Below are 26120 nucleotides of genomic sequence, written 5' to 3'. Positions count from 1 at the left end.
GTGTCTGTTTCTGGATGTCTGTTCTTTTGTCTGTTATCTCTATATGTATGTTTAATGTCTACTGTCTTAGTCTGATTGTGCCTTTATGTCTGATTGTGCATTTATGTCTGTACTTTTGAGAGTCACAAACAGCTGGAACCAAATTCCTTGTGTGTTTCAACACACTTGGCCATTAATGATTCTGATTCTGATTCTGATTATCTCTCCTGGTCTGTCTGTGTGTCCTAGAATTTGTTTGTCTACCTGTCTGTCTGTTCTGGTCCATATGTTCTTTTGGTTTTCTGTCTATGTTCTCTATTGTCTATCTATGTTCTCTATCATATTTGATTTCCTGGTCTGTATCTTCTGTTAAGTTTATATTCTGTCTCTGTCTGTCTAACTTTCTGTTTGTCTGTCATGGACTGTTTCTGTCTGTCCATCTGTATCAATGTTTGTAGCTCTGCTTGTCTGTTAGACTTCATTCGTCTTGTTCTATCTTCTATTTGTCTCTCCTAGTATGCCTGCCTCTAACAGTCTGTCCAGGTCTTTCTCTGTCTGTCTATTTGCCTGCTTGTCTTTATGTATGTCTTGGTGTGTCTGGTTTGCTCTGTTTCTGCCAGTCCCCCCAAAAAAAATCACACTTCTCTATAGACCTCTCATCTGAAGGTGTCAGTGCTGTAGTTGATGTGTAGAAAATGTGGAGTATGCCTGAAATGGGAGAGATGTTTCTGATGATGAGGGTGTACATGCTATTTGCCACTGAGGAAACCTACTTAGTGAAGAACATAGATTTGAGGAAGTCATTAATTTCAGTTCTGCTTGCACTTGGAGCTCTTGAGCCTTTTCCACATGGCTTGTCAGGTGCTGTTTGCAGTCCATTGTTTCAATTAGATGATGGGGTGAATTATAAAAGTGAGATTGTGTTTTAAATTGATGGATTGTTTGTTTCATAGCTGCAGCAATAACAGGAAGGGCCTCTAAACCGCTCTCAGGGATTATTAGAAATGCATTGTCATGCAGCAATTTGGGGCTTCACAGTTCATGAGATTCATGAATAACTAAATTAATATCACCTGTAATGTTGCCTGCTCAGGCATAATATTGTATTAACAATGCAAGCCTCTATGTATGGATCTTGATAATCTTATTAAGAAGACAAAGTGCTATCCTTCCCATTTTACGATTGTTAATGGACATAGTGCTATAGGCTTCTCATTAAGGCCTGTTTGGATAACTTGCCTTATTCGTTCTATATCTTACTAGCCATCATCATTTGATGTCTTTATATGGCTACTCATGGAATAAATTAGGTTTTTTTTTTCATAGTTTTATTTTGTTCATTTTGGAAACAACACACCAAACGGGTAAATGTTCAGACGTCATCACGCTTTTGTTTCCTGGAAAAAAAAATATTTAATTTGAATAACAGTGTTACTATATATTATGTTTTTCAGGTTATGGTAAAATATGGAGAATGTACTCTACAAGTCAAAGTGAAACACAGTGGATAAAATAAAGATATAAATATGAATTTTGGTGTATGCCCATTTATTACACTTATTTCTGAATCCAAATATATTCGTTATTGAAATATCTCTCTCAGAAAGCGAGCTGGAACGATGCATGTGTGCAAAGCTTAATCAGTAATAATGTTAGGAATTTAAAAAACCCTATCAAATCGTATTGATTTGTGATCATGTTTCTTGATCACTGCATAATGCTTTACCTCTTAATGCTTTCATTATTATTCTAAGCTAGCAGCAAGTAGAAAAAAAGAAGTAAAAACCCTTCTTCTTTTGTGCAGTTGTGTCCAAAATGGTTATTGTCATTGTGTTTGCGTGTGCATGGGTTTGTGGGTGCGTTTCCAGGTGTTCCAGAGGATGGGTATTCCTCAGGTGAGGATGCCTGGCCTTCGTCCTCCTGAACAGATGCCTGAGAGCTACCACTCGAAGATTGCTTTAATCGGCTGCGGCCCTGCCAGCATCAGCTGTGCCTCTTTTCTCGCCCGTCTCGGTTACAGTGACATCACAATTTTTGAGAAGGAGAAATATGTCGGTGGACTGAGGTGAGAAAAAATTCTGAACCAAAATTGCGTCCTGCATTTGAAGTCTGTTAGTGATCTGGTGCAGACTCGCCGTGATCGATATGGAGAATGCGCATAAGGTCAGAATAAATAATGAGCGGCCCTTGTAATTGGGAATATTCATCTTTTAAATACTGAGAAGAAGCAGGATTATCAATTACTCAGATGCTTTTACCCCCATTCGATCCTGATGATGGTTAGTCCTGTGCATGTCTGTCTCTGATTTAGAGGTTCAGTAGCTGCTGGGAATTACAATGAGGGGCTGAAGTTTGACAGCAATATGAGATTTCAGAGCTCTGAAACATCAAATGGAATAACAGAGGAAAATGTCCTATGTGCTGAAAGGGATTTCTGTTTTTTTTTTTTTGTCTGTGTGCTCTCTATTTTTTAATCTTCTTCCACTAACATTCTTTTTCTCTCGAGCTTTCCTTTTGCTACTTCCCTATATCATTCCATAGCCCCGATTTCTTTTCCTCTCTTATTTTTTCCCTTTCTCATTTTTCTCCAGCTCTTCAGAAATCCCCCAGTTCCGCCTACCCTATGAGGTGGTGCAGTTTGAGCTGGACCTGATGAAAGACCTGGGAGTGAAGGTAATGAGCGGCATCTCACCTCTTACACACCTCTGAATATCTTGTCTCTCTCTTTTTCCTTTTTCTCTGTCATGCGTACACACACACATACACACACAGACACATGCAATCTTTCTCATACACTTTAACACACACTTTCTTGTCCTTCTTCCATCCATTTCCTCTACACTTTTTCTATCTACTCTTTCTTCTTCTTTCCCTTCCTCCCCTCTCTCCTGCTCACATCAGAGGCTACGGAAGGTGACAGGTCTCAGGAAGGATCAGCAGCCTAAATGTCAGCCGCATTAATAAAGAACAATTAAAAGCTGCATTAGGAAGGCAGGCAGCAGTGTGTGCAGGTCTGGGCGCTGGGTTGCTTGTCTGTCTGTTCCCTGAATGCCACTGTGGTGAGAAAGGGCAATCGATAGTCCTCTTCCTCCTGCACACCTGCTCAACATTCATCTCGCACAGGAAACGTTTTTCTCTGAGTTGCTCAAAGGCAGACGAGCCGGGACGGGGGCAACCAGATAACAAATTTGCATGCTCACCGTTCCAGTAAAAAAGTCAAGGGGAGGGTAGAAACAGACCTTCTGTGCTTCAAGCTTGTCTCATAGTCATATTGACTGGTTTATAACTTAAAAACACACCCTCTATCTCCAGACATACAGCTGTGACCAAATATGTTACTAGCACCTTTATTAGCCTCTGTCTAACCTAAGAATACCCAATTTTTATTCTTAATATTTTCTGTGCACTGACCCCTTTCTCCATCAGATCATCTGCGAGAAAGGACTAGGCCAAGATGGAATGACACTCCAGTCACTGAAAGAGCAGGGATACAAAGCTGTCTTCATTGGAATTGGTCAGTTTATAACATTTTTGCACTACTCTTCTTGAGCTTCTGCCTGCCCACACACACACACACACACACACACACACACACACACACACACACACTCACACTCACACACACTCACACACATAGACACAAAGTGAGAATAAATGAGTGTTCTGAAAGCAGTTTACAGACCAGGTGGCTCATTCTTGTGTGAATGCCTGGAGATGATTTGCTCCCCAATGGCTCCCCCTCAGAGCTCAGACTCTGCTGGGAACTCCATTCACTCGTCATTGTCCAGCCAGGCTAACCTAACAGCACATACTGAGTTCACCCACTGCTTTTTGCATCGCCTGTCAGGTACCTCTTGTCTGCTACCCCACTGAGCTATTTACTGCTCTCACTTGTTGTCCTAAAGACATCAGGCTTTATTAACAGAGCCCAACACATCGAGTAACATTCTTCCCTGCACTGTCTGTGCATACAGGAATGAGTAAAGCCTGGTAGGTCAACAACTTAACTTTTTTTTTTTTTTTTTTTTTTTTTTGCAAAAGAAAAAAAAAAATTGTAAATTAGCTAATTAATTCGTACACACACATACACACCTTTTATCTATCTATCTATCTATCTATCTATCTATCTATCTATCTATCTATCTATCTATCTATCTATCTATCTATCTATCTACACACAAATCCGATTCCAAAAAAGTTGGGACACTGTACAAATTGTAAATAAAAACAGAATGCAATCATGTGGACGTTTCAAATTTCAATATTTTTTTCAGAATACAACATAGATGACATATCAAATGTTTAAACTGAGAAAATGTATCATTTTAAGGGAAAAATAAGTTGATTTTAAATTTCATGGCATCAACACATCAAAAACAAAAAAGTTGGGACAAGGCCATGTTAACCATTGTGTGGCATCCCCTCTCTTTTTTATAACAGTCTGCAAACATCTGGGGACTGAGGAGACGAGATGCTCAAGTTTAGGAACAAGAATGTTGTCCAATTCTTGTCTAATTTCATATACAAACCCTCTCCTTTTAGAATGATGCATTTTAGCAAGACAGCTGAGTAGCTGTTAAATGTGGAATGCTAGTTGTGCCACCCACTGCCAAAAGTTACCATGACTTGTTATTTATTAGAGTCCAATGAATCAATCAGGTACATATAAGCAGGTGCTAATGATCATCAAATATTATATGTAGATTGAAACACAGTCATTAACTGAAACAGAAACAGATGTGTAGGAGGCTTGCAACTGGGCAAATAAAAGACAAAACTCTCTATCCCACCCACTAACAGGTGCCATGATGAAGAGATAACCGTGTTATTCACTTCACCTGTCAGTGGTCATAATGTTATACCTGATATATAGATATATATAGGGGAGTGTGGCTGTAAACATTATTAATACAAGCAGCAGACTTGAGTAACCGATAAACAAGTAGAAAAGCTTAATGAAGGTAATATAAGTACGCTATAACATCTCATGAGACAGGAGCTGCTTTAATAGGTTACCACTGTCTTCCATCCTGCATTGAATAGTAGAGTAAAATAGTATTTTTTGATAAAGAACTAAAATACACTGTTGGTAGTGCACTCAATCTTGCAGTGTTTGTAATTTAAAATAAGAGCTTCTCTCTGTGTTTCTTGTGTTTTGTGCTGACCTCGAAATAGCACATTACATAATATATAACCTCTGGCTTTCTGAATCAATTTCTGATTACCATATTGGCTATGCCAGTAGAGTCCAGAGTTTAGTTTATAGGTTATTCTGCCTTTATTTTCTTGTTCAGCACCAGCATGCTCATCTACTGGAACTATTTGTTTTTTGTTTTAGGGTTTATTTTAATTTACTTTCTCACTAGATGGTAGAAGTCATCAATATAATTCTTATCCACTAAAGTAAACAAGTGAGGTGCTTTGTGATGCATTTCAAATGATAAAATATCTTCATTTTCTTCCTATTTAGGAACATGATTACTAAAGAGCACACAAAACATTCTTACCAGCTCTATATTGCAATTTAGATTAACAATCATCATTATTAATATTGTCAGTAATATATAGTTTCTGTGGATAGTGACCTACAGAATACCCAGGGCAATTTATTTTTTAAAAAGCAGCTGTATGCTGAAGGCGTGAATGCACGTGAATTTTAACAAATGCTATATTTCTTCCTTGTTATTATAGTTTACCAGCAATAACTTTCTTTGTAATTTGTACACCTTTTTGTGCATCACACATATTGTACCTATATGTCTTTAATGTTGAGATCACGTTGTTACTTGTAAATAACTTATGCATTCTATACAAATGTGAGGCATAATAATGCAGTGATTCCTCTATACTTTGCTCTATAATTCTGTCTATAAACACTCTTTAATTCCCGATATAAATTCTCTTTAATTCGTTGTGTCAACAATGAACATTGCTTCAGTACTTTGATACTGACATCCTAATTATGGTGGGATGTTTACGGGGACCATATTTGGATTGAATTTTTTCTTTTTTCTACAAAAGAGGTAAAGAATTTCAATTTGTGGAGAAAATGAAAGCGAAGGGTGTTTGCAATTAATTTCTGTAATTTCACACCGGTCTTTTACAGGCTTTTTAAATGTCATTCTCAGACATTGTTTGGCATGCAAATTTCTTTCCTGGCAGTAGGCTAAATGGGAGGCGGTTTGAGGGAGGCCGATAAGAGAATTGTTTCTGAGCTATAGGCTTAAGAAGCTGACTCAGAGGTTGAGTTGCTTAAAAGATGGAATTAGCTGCTGTGCTGCACTGTAAACTGTAATGAAGTTTTATTTGTTTGGATTCAGACATAATGGTCCCCGCTTACTGGACTTGAAGAGACCAGTTCCAAAATGTATTTTTCTGTCTTTAGTTATTTATTTATTTTCAGCATTAAATTTGTTTTTACTTTGATTTATACACTTCAGGGAATAAGTCATTTTTAACACATAGAACATGATGTGCAAAAAAGTGTCAAGATGTGTTTAAGTAAAAATCTATAATACTCTATTACATGCAGCTCTTCATATCCCAGGATCTACAGTATTTCAAGCATTTGCATACATAATAATGACTAGTGCAGGGACAGTGCACATCCTTGTGGAGAACTTATGCAATTTTATTTTTATGCATTAATATAAATAGAAAGCCAGGCAAACATTTTTAATAACTGCAGAGTGGAAACAGGAACACAAAGATGTGTTGATCAATACACAAAGGCGCATGAAAAACAAGGTTATATTGAGTATGTCAAAGTTTCAGCTGTTCAGGTATTGTAATTATGAAAGCTTGGTTATTCAAAAAAGCAGGACAATCAATAGTTGCTTAGTGCTTTCCATGGTCATTACTGACTCGTAGTCAGTCAATAGATTTTACATTACACATTTCACAAGGCTTCACGATTTTGCCTCAAAAGCTTGTCTGGCTAGGCTTTGAAATCTCTGTTCAAAGCAGACAGTTGAGAGTCGCAGTCATTTTTTTTTTTGTATTTATCAGAATAGTGCAAAATTGATTAACTTCTATACAAAATGGGGGGAAAAGGCCATTTTCTCAGTGTGTTCTATTTGGGAATGCCCTTCTTTACTAAAGACAAGGTTAATGAATACGTCAGACAGAGGGCATTTATTGCCTGTGAGGTCTTTATTTATGTTAAAACTTAATACACTTAGTGTGACTTTGCATTATGCGACACAGTGGCCTTGGTCGCTTGTTCATCTCTGTGCAATTCATAAGGGTGAGAGGGGTCAGGGACTGCTCAGTGGATGAAGGTAGCTAAGATCACCCTGCTCCGTCTCCCTCTTGCTGATGCTCACTGATAACGCATGATTAACGATGGAGTGCCTGCACAGTAGTGAAGAATTTCCCAACAGATGATTTATCGTTTTTGATTTTTAATAAAGAAAGAGGCCTCGGCGCATGCCTGATGCAGCACAGCTCCACGCAGAAGTCAGTGCAGAGTGGAACGCAGAGTGGCTCAGGACAAATGGAGACACATTACGTTCAAAAAGAGCTGTCACACACAGGCAGGCTTTTGTTCAAATCTGCTTTGTCAAGGCATGCTTCCTAAGTTCCTTTTCTTCTTATTTATTTATTTATTTATTTTGTTCCTTGAGGATTTTTTTTTTTAACCCGGCAGGGAACGTTAATGGATAGCAGTATGCCGTATCCTACCTGTCAGCACAGGATGAAATGACTGGAAAGGTTAATGTGCCATAACTTCTGGATTCTTCAGCGCTAGCATAAAGAGTGTGCTCAGAGGAAGTCAGCCATGATGAAGTTGCAGATGCTTTTGTTTGTTCATGTTACTCATGCGCCGCTGGCCATTTTATATGTAGGAGAATGCACTAGAAATTCGCTGCATTCTGAGCTTCTTTCTGAGGAAGCTTGCTGTCGAGTATATGCAGCATGTAAAGGGGGAGGTTTTTTTACACCTGAAGGATTACTGTACATAAACAGCCTCCTTTTTGAGAGTAGTATCGCTGTGGCTTGAGTTATAGTGTGAAACTGGTTAAAGATAAAACAGATTTGTGATTTTTGCATTTTAATAGTTTTATTAGTAGTCTCCATTTAGCAGGGGGTGTTTAAAAAAAAAAAAATGTTCTTTTTATGTAAAAAAGTTTAAATGTACTTATATTAAATCATTAATTGGTCCCAGGTGTAAAGGTAATGTTCGGTAATGTTATTTTACAAATATTTTAACTAATAGGGTGTTCATATCCAGGTTTTCAGCATGTTTTTAGCTGATAAAGGTCATTAGTTTATATGCAAATTGTGCTCTCTGTTCTTTGGATTGGAGCACTTGTACATTTACACAGCAGTAATAATACTTCATAATGCTACTCCTATATATGATTTATGTTTGACATATGCTGTAGATTCTTTTTAAGGCATATAATATGGCAGTTGTCCAGTATACATCACCTCTAACAGGGTTGGCAGTCTGATTAGGTGGTTGATAAGTGATAATCCTTGGGAACAGAAATGCAGGCTTTCCTTAGTGTGACTAACATTCGAAACGCTCGCTAATTACTGTGTTATTGATGATGGCGAAGGTGTGATTTTGTCTTGATGAAATGTGGCTACCTAATTACTGTATGATTTAATGACTAGTTTCATGCATAATGAGTGTAACTTTCTTAATCATGGGGTATGCATTAATCTCTTCGAAATGCATCATGGCCATGGTTCTCCAAGCCAAAAAAAAGTCTAAATTAGGAAAGTGAAGCTAACAAGATCAGCGTGAGAGAGGATTCATCATGCTAACATGCCATGTGCCTCCACGATCTGCACAAATTGGGCGAAAAGTGTCCGAGTGGAGAATTAGAGACAATAAGATCCATTAAAGCATGTTGTAATGCAGAACTTTGCCAGGGCATTTTCTTGAAATCGAATTAACGCTGAAGTGTATGCAGAAAAAGCTAATTGATTTTGACAGGAGACACTTTCGCACTTCCCTCTCTCAATCACTTAACAGTTCAATATGCTGAGCTTCTGCTTTCTCTCCAGATAAAAAGTGCATCTCAGGCAGTTCTCATCTTTCTACACTAGAAAATTTTGATTCCTCACGAAAAGCCTTCGTAATCATGTTTGGAATGAATTCGGATCAGGTAATAATCTGTATTTGCTGCTTTTAAACACCTCTTAAATAAAAAATTTCGTGCCCCAAGATCCAGCCTTATTACCATCTGTTTCTTTTGAATGGAAGTGATAATGACAGGTTAGGAAAAATCAGAAGCTTTGTTAGCCATTTCTGAAGCTTGTATTTAAATATTGCTTAAATCTCTACCACAAGGATAATGACAAGGTAGTGTGATGAGGTTAATGGTGGTATACAGAGCAGAAGCAGATCTTTGAAGCAGAAAGCATGGCACTGGGATTTTTGATACTTGTGTGTGTGTGTGTGTGTGTGTGTGTGTGTGTGTGTGTGTGTGTGTGTAAGACAGAGGGCAACCTCCTTTCTCTGGGAACAGTTGAATCATTTACTACCTTAATCATTATTGTTCTGTTTTATTTATTACAGCGGCTATTCATGTGTGTTTTTTTTAACTACAGGTCTACCTCAAGCTAACAGGCACAAAATCTTTGAAGGCCTCTCTGTGGAGCAAGGATTTTATACCTCCAAGGATTTTCTTCCACTAGTTGCCAAGGCCAGCAAACTAGGTAAAGAACCAGAGGAAAAAAAACGGTTTGCTGAAAACTTTTACCTATTACCTCCAAAATGTTTCTGTTTTGCAAAGAGTATTATTTTTTTTGCATTCTGCGCTGCATGTCCTTGAAATCTTTGGAAGTGCCCTTTTCAATTCTGAGGCATGTCAGAATGCTAAGAATGCTCTAAAACATGTGTGCTATAAAGCGTCTATGAAAAGTTCCAAGATACTGAGTAAAAGAATGCCAACTATGAGATACAAGACTATTCATGCTTACTATAATTGAGTGACTTGCCATGGTCATGTACAGCTCCACTGACTTTTCTGTTTTATAAATATGTAATTTTTCTAAAACCTGCACCTATAATAAAAATTATATATCTGTGATATGAGTGTAGAGCGTTTATCACATGATATTTAACATGAATATGCATTTATCAGTGATGGCTGAGTAAAACAATACATTTGTGTGCTCGGAATATAGACATATCCTGTTTCTGGCATACTGTATGTACTGTATATGAAGAAACTGTGAAATTAAGCAATACATTTTCAGTCTGTGCTTTTGTGGATCCTTTTACATATATTTTTTAAGAATGCAGAAGGGTCTGAGCAGATCAATGTTTTAGTAGTGTACATTATCATATGTTGAAATCAGCTGCATTCAGTAGAACGGCTTGCAGGCTATGAAATTACAGATATAAGGACATTTCCAGAAAAAGGAGACCTGCCTGTCATTGCAGCAGAATTATTTGATAGGGACACATTGTGTCTTAGGACTCCATGATGCAATTTTGAGCAGTTAAGTGGGAACGGTTCAGCGAGAGAAATTTCGTTTTTCTCCCTTTTACTCACTCCCCAGCTTGTTTTCTCTCATTTTCTTGTCCTTTCTGGGGATTAGGAATGTGTAGCTGCCGCTCAGTGCTGCCTCAGCTCCATGGCTCTGTGATTGTCCTGGGCGCAGGAGACACCGCCTTTGACTGTGCCACCTCTGCCCTGCGCTGCGGCGCACGCCGGGTCTATGTGGTGTTCAGACGTGGCTTCACCAACATCCGTGCAGTCCCTGAAGAGGTGAGGAGATAAGTAGAGAGAGAGAGAGAGAGAGAGAGAGAGAGAGAGAGACAGACAGACAGACAGTCTTGATGCAAAAGGACTGGGGAGGGAGTGGAAAAGTCAACAGCAGGAAGGAGCTTATTAATATTTGGTCTTGTGAAAGGAGCCTAGCACAGGGGGTTTATTAAGACATTCGTGAGAATGTCCTCACCTTCTTTCTCTGGTCCACTGACACCTCTCTTAAGCTTCTTTTTTATTATTTATAGCAGAGACTTGTCTTTGATTTTAGGGGGAGATTACTGTCAAAATCTTCCTTTACTCAAAATGAGGAACGAGAGGCATACTTTGCTCTCTTCTGGTTGCTCTGGAAATGCTGTCAGTTACTTAACTGATGGCATTACCATCTTTATTTAGGGTTGGCTTTGAGAGAGACGTGTAAGAGCTAAAAAGTGAAAAAGCATACCAATTTTTTTCAAATGTAATTAGCTGTGCTTATGGAGAGAGAAAAAAAGGAAGGTGCAGCATGACGCTTCTCACCTCTATTAGAAACAGTGAACTTAGTTCTCAGTGCTTTGACAGACATCATTAATGAAAGATATTTTTGTGTCGCCAAATTAGAATATTCCACCTTTGTTTGCATGTGTGTGGTAAAGTTAGAAAAGTACAGGCCAAGAGAAAATGATATCGACGTACTGATCTAGGTAATATGTTAATTGAATATGTCTATTCTTAACTCTCCAGAGTTTACTTTTCTCACGCATTGTGTTGCCTTCTCACCGCCTACATCACGCTGCCATGCGAATGATAGAAATAACTTAAAGAAACTGGAAAAAAGTAAGGTAATTATTCGCATCTGTTTTCAGCCAGCTGCAGCTATGCTTAGCTATGCCGCTTCCATCACCCTGGACTAATTAAGCTTGTTTATAAGGTAGATTGGCTTAGAACACGTGTAGGTGTAAGTAATTCTAACGGAAAAGAAAGAAATTATATGTGTTGATGTGAGCCAAGGTAATTTATGCAAGAAATTGTTGAATGGAAAAGACATCTCTGCGTGGCTACTTCTTTTTAGATTTAGGTGCAGCTCTAATTTAAGAGACCCGTTTTATTTATTTATTTATTTATTTATTTATTTATTTATTTATTTATTTATTTGCTACTTGGTTTCCATTAATATAAAACCAAGTCTCAAGCTTGTTTCCCTACATTTTTTTTAACATGTTTATAGAAATCCTCTTTGTTTTATTATGAACAGAATAATCAGCTATTTCCTTGGCATTAAAAAAAGTGCTTTGTTGCTATCATTTTGCCAACTGGGCCACAGACACACACAATTCCCAAGCTGTTTGCCATATCGCCACATTGCATGTCTTTTCACAATGGCCAAATTAAACGCTGCCTTCACTAAAACACTACACTGAAATGTAACTCGTTGGTTGTGCTGAAGTGTTGAATCTACTCTGCTGTGTACACAGATGGAACTGGCAAAGGAAGAGAAGTGTGAGTTTCTGCCTTTCCTGTCACCGAGGGAGGTAATACTAAAGAAGGGCCTAGTGCACGGCATGGAGTTCTGCCGAACGGAGCAAACCGAGACCGGCGAATGGATTGAGGACAGCGAGCAGATCATTCGCCTCAAAGCTGACTTCATCATTAGTGCTTTCGGCTCTGTGCTGAGTGACTCTAAAGGTAGGATTTTTGATTTCAAGCAGGAAATATCCTGTCTATAACACTACCATCATTTATAATGTGCTTTTGGAGCATTGCATTCCAAATGTAGTCCCAATTTTGCTCTCATAATTCCACTCCTCTGGAGAGATGTTCCACTAGATTTTGGAGTGTGTTTGTGGAGATTTCTGCTCATATAGACACAAGGGTGTTAGTTGCTGTCAGTCATTCACTGATGTAGGTGAGGTGAGAAGGCCTGGGGTGCAGTCAGTGTTCTAATTCATCTCAACGGTGTTCAGCAGGGTTAAGGTCAAAGTTCTATAGCAAGCCATGCTCCAAACCATGTAATCCATGTCTAGAGTTTGCTTTGTGCACAGGGGTATTGTCTTGCTGGTACAGATTTGGGTCTCCTAGTTTACGTAAAGGGAAAATGTCGTGCTACTTCATCCAAAGACACCCTGTGTAATTGTGTGCTAATTGTGTGGTGGTCTAGTGGTTAGGATGTGGCGCTCTCACCGCTGCGGCCTGGGTTCGATCCCCGGCCAGGGAACCAACACCAGCCACTCTTAGTGCCGGTTCCAAGAACAGATAAATGGGGAGGGTTGCGTTAGGAAGGGCATCCAGCGTAAAAACATGTGCCAAATCAAACATGCGGAAAGAAAGTAAGTTTGGGAAAGAACCACATATGGATGAGAAAGTCAGGTATCCCAATACTTTTGTCCATATAGTGTATAGTGTACATTACACACATAATGTAAATGTAATGCACCCTGCACATGTACAGTATGTATTGCACCAAAGTCACTATGCACGTAATGCGACAAATGCGCATCTGGTTGTGTTGCTTCAATGTGCTTGTTTTTGCATATATTGTTATAGTAGCACACTGTCTTTATCTGGGAAATGCCCAAATGCACATTTATATCAATGAAACATGATCTGTATGGACAGCTAAATATAGATAAAAAGGTTATCTGAAAGTCTTTTTTCTGTTCTCCAGTTGACTTTTGCTGGTTGCTATATTTAGAAAAGAAAAAAAAACATCTGACATCACAAAAACCTGCAGTTTTTAACAGGTGTGTGTATTAATTTTTTTATTATTCAGTCTTTTAGTCTATTATCAGTCTGAATAACTGTAATTAACTTTTTATGTTTATCTGCTTTAGAGCGTGTCAGTGTAGACCTGCCAGCCAATCAGAAAGGGGCAATTGCAATATAATTGTACACACATTACATGACTATTGTGTGTTTTTGTTTATGTGAAGTATTTTACGTTGTGGTCATCTATATGTTCCATGATACCATTAAAGCCTGGTTAGAATTTAAAATAAACCCATCAGCCTCATAAGTGTTTGTCGTGTCTAAATGGACACAGCCATATTGCCAGTGTTGTTTTACTGCTCTATTTATCTGAATTAGACTGAATGGTTTTGGCTGTGCCTGTGTGCTCTGATTAAATGATGGAATGGGCAAGCGCACATATAAACAGGTGTCCCACTGTCACCAATAATACGTTTGTATTTATGGAAATTAGTGAGGCTGGAAAGTAGGACATAATTTAGTTTAACGTGGAATTCAGGTGCCAGTGTAAGTGCTTTTTTTTTCTTATTTTTGATTTCATATGTTTTTTTTTTTTCTTTTACTCCTGAGGTATTTTATGATTCTTTTTATGGTTCAAACGCAGCCTTTCACTAGAGATAAAACTGGTGCCCGAGACATCTTAGCTTTACTTGGCACAAGTTTTCCGACTTTTCTTTTCTTCTCGCTTTGCTGATGGCAGTGTATTGATGGATGGCCCTGAATGAGTTTTATATGCTGGTAAATGGAGAGCTGCTTAAAACACAGTGTGAAGAAGGGATTAGCATTGATGCACATGCAGACAGCCCTCCAGGAGCAAACACAAGCCATTATAGGGCAGTTACACCTGGAATTATTCATGGAGGATCTCACTAACGTGATCACACAGACACGCAACAACATTCCCATCAGTATAAGAAAACACTGGTGTGTAAAACTGTCTTCATGTGTAAGGTTTTCTCTTTTTTTATAAATGCTATTTTTAAACCTTTTGTAGTTTGTATTATTTCTCTGAATACGCATTTTATCTTAACAAGGTCTTTCTATTAATTATAAATCTCCCCCCCCTCTCTTTGCTGTCAGAGTCGTCCCAGTGATAAGGAAATGCCCTGTAACATAACTGCACCCTCTTTAGAATCAGGGACACTTTTTATTAACATTATCATTTCATGACTCCCCACTTCAGTAAGCAGCAACTTTTATGATCATCTGTGTGCTGTTGTGTACAACATGTTCTCCACCACCGACTGTGCAGAACTTCCTTCCTGACACATTTGTGAAGTTTGCTAATGAGATTACACCGATAAAGGGCACACCTGCTATGATTTTCAATTAGGGTCACACAAAATAAACAGGGAGTAATGCCACAGGGGGATAGCGCTGTCCAGAGTTGACCGGAGATGACATGCCTCAGTAATGAGATTCATCCTACATAGAGAAGCCCTGGCTTTGCACAACTTGTTACCCAGCAAAGCCAATACCTCGCTTTCTAAAGCAGCAAAATATGCGTATAAATATCTGTACTACTTAAGTAAGCATAAATTGTGCGTGCTTTACATGATTTTATAATTAGCCATGGTTGGGAAGTGCATATTTATTCAGCCAGATCATCATACTGTAATGAATAGGGGTAGCAATGCAAAGTGACTAGTGTACACTCGTTCTGCTCTTTTCTACATGGCTGGATAAATTTAATTTTTTGCTCATTCTTCCTTAAACATTTGTCCAGAATATATATATATATATATATATATATATATATATATATATATATATATATATATATATATATATATATATATAATTTGAATTTATTTTTTTTTTACAGTTTTTCTCAGTTGCTTTAATGCGTTTCTCGAATCATCCCTAATATTTGAAAACCAGTAAGTACATTTTCAAAACAGTGTGTACAAACAGCACATTGGATTCCTTGCAAAAGCCTGTACTTTTATCAAAATGCTTAGTTCATCTCTCAAAAGTAAGTGTTTGTGTGAATGACCATATCATCCCCATCAGAATGAAAAGTTTTTTTGTCATTGTTTACAAACAATGATGTTGTCAGTATGACGATGCACAATTTCAGCATTTTTTTTTTTAATAAACTACGTTTGAATTACAGTGATTGAGAAATGCACAAAGTTGAAGACCGGACAGCATTCACACTTTTACTGTACTGTATCAATGTCCGTTCAGTTTTTTGTTGTTCATCCATTCTCAGAAATTGTAATTCTGTGTTTTGCTCTGTTGCCAAATGAAGGTTCACAAGATTCACCTTTGACCTGTTTGCCGTTCACTTGACCTGTTTGTCGTTACCTGATGCTGTTCATTTGCCTGCATTAGTCATCATTAATTTAAGATTCATCTGCACAATTCATCAACTCAAGAAACATTTACCAAAACAAAGTTTAATAGAAATTTTAGATGACCGATTCTGACAACTGGTTTAACCATGACTTATGCAATGGACTCACGCTGAGATGTTTTGGGGGTTGAGACTATTTAGGTGAAACCAGTATGATATATTTTAATCAACATGACATAAGCAACCGATATTGTAGGAGACAGCAGGCACTTGTACACAATCGATTAAATTAATGTACAAAAGCATTCGCAATTTGATCAAAGCAACAAGAAATGTTCTGTGCACAAGTGAGTTTTGAGAATTTATTTCTGATCTGAGAAACGCTGCAAATCAACTGAGAAAAACTGTAACACAGCAGGTGAAGCCATAAAATGTGATTCTCAGGACAAAAAGTTTCTTTTACGTTTCTGACTAATGTAAATTCTGTCTTGAGACAGCCAGCATAGTTCCAGCTCCTTCTAGAATCTTTATAACAAATCATTACTGTGCATATCCCTTGAGAAAGTGATTGAAATTTCTAACAGGGTTTTTTTTTTAACAGGACTCATTTTTGAGGTGATACAGGATGAAATTGCCACCATTCCATTTTGTATTTTGTCCATACAGAGAATTACTCCCAATATACTCTGAGTTCAATCGCCTGGCTTTAGCCGCCAGGTTGAGCTGGACGAAAATGCTGAGAGGTTATCTTTTTTCTCTCTCAGCAGTCTGTGTTCCTTCCTTAAAAAAAAAAAAATATATGAATTACTTACCCACTCAAGTATCTCGTCGTATGGGTATGGGATGTGCAGCAGAGAGCCGCTGCCGGAAAAGCTGACACGGCTGGAAAAACTAGCTAGTAATCTGCTGGGTTGGCCCACTGGAGTGAGCAGATGATTAGATCCCCGGCCACATTTAACTTTTTTTTCTGGAGGAAAGAATGGGGGTTGGATTATGATGGAGTAACTCGTACCAGTGATATGTCACTCCAGACAGAGCACCACCTCCACCCAGCCAGCCGAAGATCTGCATATAATCTTTCCGTTACTCACTACACTTTTATAGCAGACACTGCTCCTGTGGATACATTCTGGTTGGAGTACTAAGAGTGTTGTTTTTGTGCACTTTTAAACATTATAATACACTGTAGCTTCACATTCTGTTTGTCCAAAATATTCAAAGATTTTTTTGTTCTAACTTGTAGGTTATATAGGACTCGAGTTGATCTCTTTTGGATTGCTTTGTCCTTCTATTTAAGGCTTTTTACACAGCATCTCCTTCTATTCCATCCAACATTGATCACTCTGGTTAATGGGGCCTGGCAGTCTGCATCTGCAGAGCATGTCCATGGGGTGTGTGTGTGTGTGCCTGTGAGAGAAAGAGAGAGCTTGAGAGAGATAAAACTACCTTACTTAAGCCCCTTTTAATAGTATGAGAGGCCTGATACACCACTCCTCTCCCTCAGAGTAGAGCACTGAGAATAAGACAGAGATAGAAAAACAAACTCTCTGTGGTGTGTTTGTGTGTGTGTGTGTGTGTGTGTGTGTGTGTGTGTGTGTGTGGTGTTTGGGGGCACACAAAATGTCTCTAAGAAGGTATGAATATTTGAATTTTTTTTAGAATTTTTTCATTCATTGGCAATGAGAGTTGTTGCTTTTTTCTGCATTCTGCGTTGTTTCTTCAAGTCACCCAATAAAGGTATATTAACTACATTATTAATATATTTTAGATGTATTACTCTCATGTCTGAAGACACATTAGAATGGTGTCAATTCTGCATCAAACCCACTGAGAAATTAATTACATTATTATTTTTTTTATAATTCTGATCACATGCAGCAAATTTTGCGCATTGCCTAGATCTATATTTAAAAGTGTCCTCACTGATGTATGCCGACTATCATCCATGCTGAAAAGCATTGACTCCAGAAGATGAATTGTGTAGGTATGCATGGAAGGAGCGGGGGGTCATTTTATAATGTGGAGCAGTTTGACAGAGTATCTCCTTGTGAACGTTGCTAGCGGTGAATGAAATGCATCAGGAGATGTTACATTAACCTAACCGAAAGAAAGGGGCGCAGCAGATGAAAAAAGTACCCTGCTTGTCATTTGTCTTGTCAGAGACTTCATATTAGTCTCACTGTGGTTTTCAGTTTATCAAGCTCTTCTTCTGCTGGGCCTCTATGTCTGCTAAACTCTGTTTTTTCCCCATTGTTTCACTTCACCTGGTTTTCCTCTCATGAATGTGCATTACTTTGATATTGTTCCTTTCTTTCCAGTGAAAGAGGCCATGGCTCCCATCAGGTTAAACAGATGGGGGCTTCCTGAGCTAAACCTGGAGAGCATGCAGTGCAGTGAGCCATGGGTGTTTGCTGGAGGCGACGTGGCCGGCCTTGCCAACACTACTGTAGAGTCAGTCAACGATGGCAAGCAGGCCTCCTGGCACATTCACAAATACTTACAGGTGCCTGCACCACACACACTGCACACAAGCATACATACTCATATGCTATTTATTTCTTACACACACACACACACACACACACACACACACACACACACACACACACACACACATCTTGTGCTACTGTTATAGTGAATTCATGCAGTTAACACACATGATAAGACCCAACCATATGTTTCTCTAAATAAAATCCTGTCAAAATCAAACGCCAAAAAAAAAAAAAGTAGGATTTGGAGATATGATTAGGAAGACAAGGGCTTTCTGCATACTCTGTAGGAGAGGCATTGTGTGTCTAACTACTATTTAAGTCTCTCAATATGATTTTTTTTTTTTAACTAATCAGAATTAAATAAATGTGTTTTGTACTGAAACATTCATTTTCACCATTGTGAAAGGCAGCACAATTCTGAATCTGTAGCTTAATGCAATGCGCCTTTCTTAGAGTGGGAATTACCAATCCACGCATTGTTATTTTCATAAACCTTAAACCACACCTTTGAGGCTTTGGCAATAGAAGCATATTTGGATTAATAGCATGCAGAGAAAAAAAAGAGAGAGAGAGAGAGAGAGAGAGAGAGAGAGAGAGAGAGCACTTAGCTTAGCTTTGGCTATGTTGTCTAAGGCTAGGCCCCTTAGAGAGGCTTACCAGAGCACATATGCCCCCCTCTAACCTCTATTTACTGGCTCACATCCAAACACTGGATGGCATGAAACCCCCCACAAAGCATTAAAACCCTTTAAACCCAGCTTTTAACCTCACAAAGCATGCATGTCTTCATTATCAACACCAATCATAAAAACACAAAGTCACGTTCTACTAATCAGACAACAATAGTGAGATGTGGTAGTAACTTTTAATATGTAGAGTATTGGAAATTATACAGCTAGTGCACTGAAGCTATTTGGTTAATCTGTATCCACTATAACTATGGACTATACACCCAATGTGAGGCCTCATGTGGTCTTCTGCCGCAAGCTTTGATCTGTTGACATCTTGGGATACTTATCTGCTCATCACTAGTTGTAAAAATGTGTTATTTGAATTACCATAGACTTCATGCCCGCTCAGAGCAGTCTGGCCAATGTGCTCTGACCTTTTTCATCAACATAATGGCCATTAAATGTATATATATATATATATATATATATATATATATATATATATATATATATATATATATATATATATATATATATTTTACAACATTACAAACTTCTCACAATGCAAAATCCCTGGAGTTCAGCAAATTTTTTAAATCCACAAACCAGCCATGCCACAGTCAAAGTAATTGAGATCTTTTGATATTTCATGTGAGCATTATCTAAAACGCTTGAACTGTACCTACATGATTTTATGCATTGCGCTGCTGCTATATGGTTGGTTAATCGCGTGGATGAGCATGCATGCAGGTGTTTCGAATATAGCGGCCTTTGAGTGTAAATAAATATCTTTCCAGTGTTCTTCTATATAACTAAAAAAAAGAGACTTGAAACATTTAAATTGCAAGCACTGAAGTGCATTAAGCGAAATGCAAATAGCCTGCACTCCTAGCCGAGACCTCATCCACTGACATAACTTGGGAACACAATCTAATGTCCCCTGTAGCCTCTTAGATGTAGGGGGATGGGTAGCCAGTCGGCAGGTTTGTCTCCGGCAGGTCTCTGAACCCTTCCACGAGCTTCCATTTGGCAAAACTGAAGTGCAGCACTCGCCCCATTAGCACAGTTCATTCAGGGGTTAATTGTCCGAATGCTGCTTTGGTCAGAGCAAGGCAGAGATAACTGTTTATTTGTGGATAAAATTACCACTTGTAGCAGGAAGGGAATGACAGCAAGTTGCCTTTTTTTTTTTTTTTTTTTTTTACAGTAATGGACTAGAGGTAGAAGAAATGAATTGAGCACTTTGTAGAAAGGTGCACAGATTAATGTTTGAAATATTCTCAGATCAGCTGAACTCTATGAACCGCTCCTTTTTTTAAACAGGAATTTCTGCTGTCACTGAGTGATATATGCAGTCTCTTAGCAGCACCTCAGAGTGAAAACAATGCATCTACAAGCTTTTTTCAATGTGGTGTTTTTTTTTTTTTTTGTAACACCTTAATTTAAGGTTTGACAGTTAAATTTTTCTAAAGTACAATATGGATGTAAAAAAATAAAATTTTGCTTCTAAATGATAAACATGTTTATAAACATTAGTAATTACTGTAGAGAGTATAACAGTTTTTGAAAGAAATATCTGGAATGTTGTCAGCAATGATCAACTCCAGTTCTAGGGATTCGCTGCCTTGCAAAAATACTAGTTTTCCTCTGCGTTTTCTTGGCTCATTATCAAGATGTTGAGTAGTGTTGAGAGCAGAGGGCAGCAAACTGTGTACTGCAGTGGATCCCTGAGACTCTGGCTGAGATTGGCTTGCCTAATACAAAAAAAAAAAAAGACTAAAATTAAGACATTCTTATTATAAAGTCAATAAGATCATAGAAATAAGTCATAGAAATATGTATACATTTATTTGGTTAATTTACTGTGCATCCCAAAAGTATTTACAGCATTCATTTTTTCCAATTAAATTCAATTTCCTCTAAATTCTACAAACAATACCCAATAATGACAACATGTAAGTTAAAAGTGAAAGTTTGTTTGAAATCTGTGCAAATGTATAAAAAATATATATATTTATACTGTATATAATAAAACTTGTACATTAGTATTCACAGCCTTTGCTCAATACTTTGTTGTACAGCGTAAAGTCCTTTTGAGTATAAGCTACAAGCTTGGCACACCTATTTTTGGACAGTTTCTCCTATTCTTCTTTGCAGAACCTCTCAGGTTCCATTAGGTTAGACGGGAAACATCGGTGCACAGCCATTTTCAGATCTCCCCAGAGATGTTCAGGTTTAATCTGGTTCAAGTCTGGGCCCTGGCTGGGGCACTCAAAGACATTCACAGTGTTCGTCCCGTAACCACTCCTTTGTTATCTTGGCTGTGTGCTTAGGGTTGTTATCCTATTGGAAAACGAACCGTCGCCCCATTTTAAGGTCCAGGTTTTCATTAAGGATGCCTCTGTACATTGCTGCATTCATCTATCCCTTGATCCTGACTAGTCTCTCCTGCTGCTGAAAAACATCCCCATAGCATGATGCTGCCACCACCATGCTTCACTGTAGGAATGGTATTGGCCAAGTGATGAGCGGTACCTGGTTTCCTCCAGACATGATGCTAAATCTTTGTTTCATTAGAGCAAAGAATTGTGTTTCTCATGATCTGAGAGTCTTTCAGGCACCTTTTGGCAAATTCCAGGCAGGCTGTCATGTGTCATACTTACATCTGATATTTTTTTTCTTTCTTTTTTTTATTTTTTATGAATTTGCAAAGATTTCAAACAAACTATTTCAAACTTTTTTTTCACTTTGGCACTATGGGGTTTAGTTTGAATTTTAGCGAAAGTAATGATTTTAATCCATTTTGGAATAAGGCTGTAACATAAAATGTGAAAAAAGTGAAACGCTGTGAAAACTTTCCGGATGCATTGCATATCCATTGTTTAAATACATTTGAATAGTATACTATGTATTTCTAACTATATGGTATAGTACTGAACCTTCAATTAAATCGTTTACCATACCTTTTTATTCAATAATATTTGACACTAATTATAGTGACATCTTAAATAACAAATCATTGCAATTACAGTAATTTTATGCCGAAGACCTCTTCGGAAAATAAAAGTTGACTACACGACTGCTTGATGTGCACTCTCTTGTCCCGTTTTGCGTTTTTTTTCTCTTCTTGATGTGTTGGGGGAACTATGGAGACTAGACTCTTTCGCTCTGTATTTGTTCTGTGTCTGATGCAGCCTCGGTGGAGTATGCAGTGCTGTCATGTTTGCATGCTTCTTCTCTTTCCGCGTGACACCCCCTTGTTCATTATACAACCACAACATCATTACAAAAGCAATGTTAAGTGCTTGATAAACGCAAGGCTAATTAAAGTGAGAACTGATGTCTAACTGTGGTTTTGCATCCTCTGTGTCACAGCGGGCCTCAGTAAACAATGCACCCAAAAATGTCTTCAAATCTCCTCTACCCTATGTGCTGGCCTATTGTTGCTGTACACACGTGTGACTGTGCGCCTTAGAATGTAAAGTGAAATAACCTTCAGCAATCTGAATTTATACAGAAAGCAACCAACCTTGTGGGACTGTTCACATGAAAAAGTGATCCACTATCAAATTTAACGCTTAGATACAAAACTTGAAATGTGAATGTTTCTCTTTGTAGGACATCCATGGGCAAACGGTTAGCGGTGAGCCACGGCTACCTCAGTTCTACTCACCCATTGACACCGTGGACATCAGCGTGGAAGTGTGTGGAATTAAATTCCCAAACCCATTTGGCTTAGCCAGTGCTCCACCCACCACCAGTGCGGCGATGATACGCAGAGCCTTTGAGCAAGGCTGGGGCTTTGCCCTCACCAAGACCTTCAGCCTTGACAAGGTACTCATTTTAGACCCTAAACTTCATCAAAGAAGAAACAAAAGTCCGGATGAAAGTGAATTTCGGTTTGATTATGTTTGCAATGGATTATGTTTTCATTCAAAATGACACAGAGCATATGGGTTCCCTGCATCACATAATGCAACAACATGAATTTACCAAATCAGCTTTTGTACATTCATTAAATACAATCATTTTCATATAAATTAAGTGTGCCTAAATCTATGTAGTCCATATACATAAATTAATAAAATTATTCTGTATAATTATTTTTAAGTTCATAATCAATCCCTATAAACATTTTTATAAACGCTAATTCTTTTGCACAACTTGTAGAACTAATAATAACTGGTGCATCTTTGAGTCCTTCAGGAATGGAATGGTTAATGAAATAGCTCTGTTAAATTACTCCTCATTACAGTTACAATGTAAGATGCTATTCATTCATAACAGTTGTTCAGTTGTAACATTTTTTTGCAATACTACATGGAAATTCTTGATTCCCCGTTTATCATGATACACACTTACTGCAGATGGAAATAATATCTTTATTTATTTTTCTTAAAATATCAGAACGTGTCTTGCGTTCATGATTTGACCCGTTTGGCTCTGCTCAGTCCAGTGAGATAAAACTTACAAATGAAAAAACACCAGAAAAAAAAAAGAACTTGAATATCTATGTTGTTGCACATACCATATGACTGGTGGTGTGAATGTTAATCAGTAACATATGTTTGGTTTGTGCTACTTTAGGTGCAGTTAGTTATCAGCAGAGCTAGAGATAGAAATAAAAAATGGAAGGATAAAAAAAGAAAGAAGCAGGCGGATGGCAAATGCAAGGGACTTGTGACAGACATCTCTATAGCAACACTGAAGACTTACATATGCTTCTGACAGAGGGAAAGTACAAGAAATAAAGCAAAATGGTTTGTTTATTCTGACCTCTTATCATCTCCATATAGTTAATTACTAACCACTATGAGTGCTATGCATAGAGTGATAGTACTATTTTTTGCACATCTGATGTGTGTTAGAGTGATGGCATTGTGCCTGCATTTTCAAGCTGTCTGTAATTAGTTCAGAGTCTTTCTGGATGCTTTTAAAAGAGATCTGTTCTTTTTCTTCAAAAGTGGGGAGAATGTATATAAATGAACTTGTATGAATGGGAGAGTTTGTGGCAGGTAAAGATGGTACTACAGGCATATACATGAGAAAATCAGGATTTCTTTTCAAGGCTGCATTAACCATGATGGCCTGAGATCCACCTTATCTGCCTTATAAAGATTGACAGTTTCATACATATGAATCCCATGCATAGTATTATTTTAGGTGAACTTAGCATTAGTAGAATGCTATACATGTGAGCGTTGCAGTCTGGTCTTGATTCTCCCTACTACACACTGCTTTTCTCTTGACATTTGTAGATGCCAGATTGCACTCTAATATACTGTTGCAGCTTTTGGCTGTCAGTGTATGCTGAAATAGCAGCTGATATCTGGGTAAACAGAAATCGTATTATTCTTTATTGTGTGCCCAGTGGGAGAGATTGTAAGGTTTTTTTTTTTTTTTCCAGGGAAAAGAGATAAAGAAGTTCTTAATGTCAGTGTGAATGAGCAGCCGGCACTCTGCTATCATTCTCCTTAAACACAGGGGATTTCTTTTTTAATATCCTGTGCTTTTGGCTAGGCCGCTCCGATCAACATTAGCCTGCCGTGGTATTGATAGTATTGGAGATGCTGGGTGGATTGTCTGTGGATATGAGAGGCTTCACGCTTTTGGGTCTCGTCTAACCGCGGACGTGCTCAGAATTGCTAATTAACTCACAGGGTCCGGTGGAGAGGCGGCTAACAAAGCTAGGGTGGGCGAGCTGCGTGACCGTTAATTAGAATTAATGAACTGTATTGAATATAAAAATGTGTCATTTTCTTCTCTTCCTTTGTGAACTGTGAGATGTGGCTTGGTGTGTGTGTGTGTGTGTGTGTGTGTGTGTGTGTGTGTGTGTGTGTGTGTGTGTGTGTGTGTGTGTGTGTGTGGGTGGGTGGGTGGTTGGGTGAGTGGGTGGTGGTGGTGTGTGTGTGTGTGTGTGTGTGTGTGTGTGTGTGTGTGTGTGTGTGTGGAGGGGTAATGGGGCTGAGACTGTCTTCTGTCAAAATTTTTCCCCTTCGAGAGATGTGGACATTTAATCTTGCATCAGAGCTATTGCCACTGGAGCCGTGATTGGTACTTTTGGTATGTTTCTAGCTAATTACAGAATGAGCGCATGTGTGGTACAGTGAGAGAACACTGGGTCCAATTAACCCGGTGACTGGTCAGACCAGGCTAAATCACACCTGTAATTGGTGCTAAGCTGATTAACCACTGAATGAAATTTGAATCTATTCTGGCCTCATAATCGGTCTGCTGTTCATATAGTTTAGCCTTTTGTACTTTAAAGACTCAGAACAGCATATTATGGCCTGAGGTAAGGTAATTCACCCTTTTATGACAGGTTTAAATATATAAAGACTATATATATATATATATAGACATGACCTTTCAACACTTCAGGAGGACTCTTTTTGGGCCACATGAATTCTTTCAAGATTTCGAACTTTTTTCCATGAAAGAAACTTTTACCACACATCAATATATCCATGCTCTGGCCTTCTTGTGTTTGTGTGGGAGGATTTAGTGGGCAAATTTAAATGAATTGTTCAGACAATGGCTAATGCAGTAACTGGAAGATTTCTAGAACAGTGCTGTATCTCAACTTTTCAACCGCAATTAAAACAGTCACGCAGAATAGGCAGGCAAGACACACACACACACACACACACACACACACGCACACACATGCACACACAGTGTATGCCTATGATGAAGGGAATTTAATGAGAATTGTAAAGTAAAGCACCATGGTAACACAAAAGATATGTCACACATCTCCTTACCCAACACCTGCACACCATTGTTTCTACCTCAGTAAATCCTGATGCTAGCTGCATCTTTCCAATTTGTAACCAGGACTAATCACCAGCCTTTCTATAGGAGAAAAAAGGTCAGAGGTTATATATCTCCAGTGCTACACAAACTTCATATACACACCCTCTCTTTGTCTCTGATGGTCTGAGCCAATAATAAATAGCAGTGGCCTGCAAATGAGTTCTGTATTCATGTGCTAAAGGCTCCAGCTTCTGCAAGGCCGTAATGAGCCCAAACACCACCGGCTCCTTCCCTTCTCTGGTTCAACACCTTTTTTTTATATTCTCTATCAGATTTGCATGCATTTCTGATTGTGTTTAGTAGGTTCAGTACACAGTTGTAAAAGCTAAGTGGGGAAATTCTTGGTTTGCAGTTCTGTTATTGACACTTTGGGGGCATATTTATGTCCATTTTACACTGGCAGACGTTT

At 38.3% G+C, this 26120-nt stretch overlaps 1 protein-coding gene across 1 annotated transcript in view; it reads left to right on the top strand.

Annotated features, from left to right (window-relative positions):
• The window catches only part of dpyda.1 (dihydropyrimidine dehydrogenase a, tandem duplicate 1), a 130169-nt gene that overhangs the window by 46398 nt on the left and 57651 nt on the right, over positions 1-26120 (top strand). The window contains exons 6-13 of the mRNA XM_046846245.1: positions 1848-2044; positions 2571-2652; positions 3406-3493; positions 9544-9651; positions 10540-10709; positions 12164-12374; positions 18051-18235; positions 22514-22729. Of these exons, the coding sequence (XP_046702201.1) occupies positions 1848-2044; positions 2571-2652; positions 3406-3493; positions 9544-9651; positions 10540-10709; positions 12164-12374; positions 18051-18235; positions 22514-22729 (1257 nt within the window). The remainder of the gene's footprint in view (positions 1-1847; positions 2045-2570; positions 2653-3405; positions 3494-9543; positions 9652-10539; positions 10710-12163; positions 12375-18050; positions 18236-22513; positions 22730-26120) is intronic.

Source organism: Silurus meridionalis, chromosome 4, assembly GCF_014805685.1.
Source record: "Silurus meridionalis isolate SWU-2019-XX chromosome 4, ASM1480568v1, whole genome shotgun sequence".
NCBI classification, from domain to species: domain Eukaryota; kingdom Metazoa; phylum Chordata; class Actinopteri; order Siluriformes; family Siluridae; genus Silurus; species Silurus meridionalis.
This window is presented reverse-complemented; position numbering and strand designations above follow the sequence as displayed.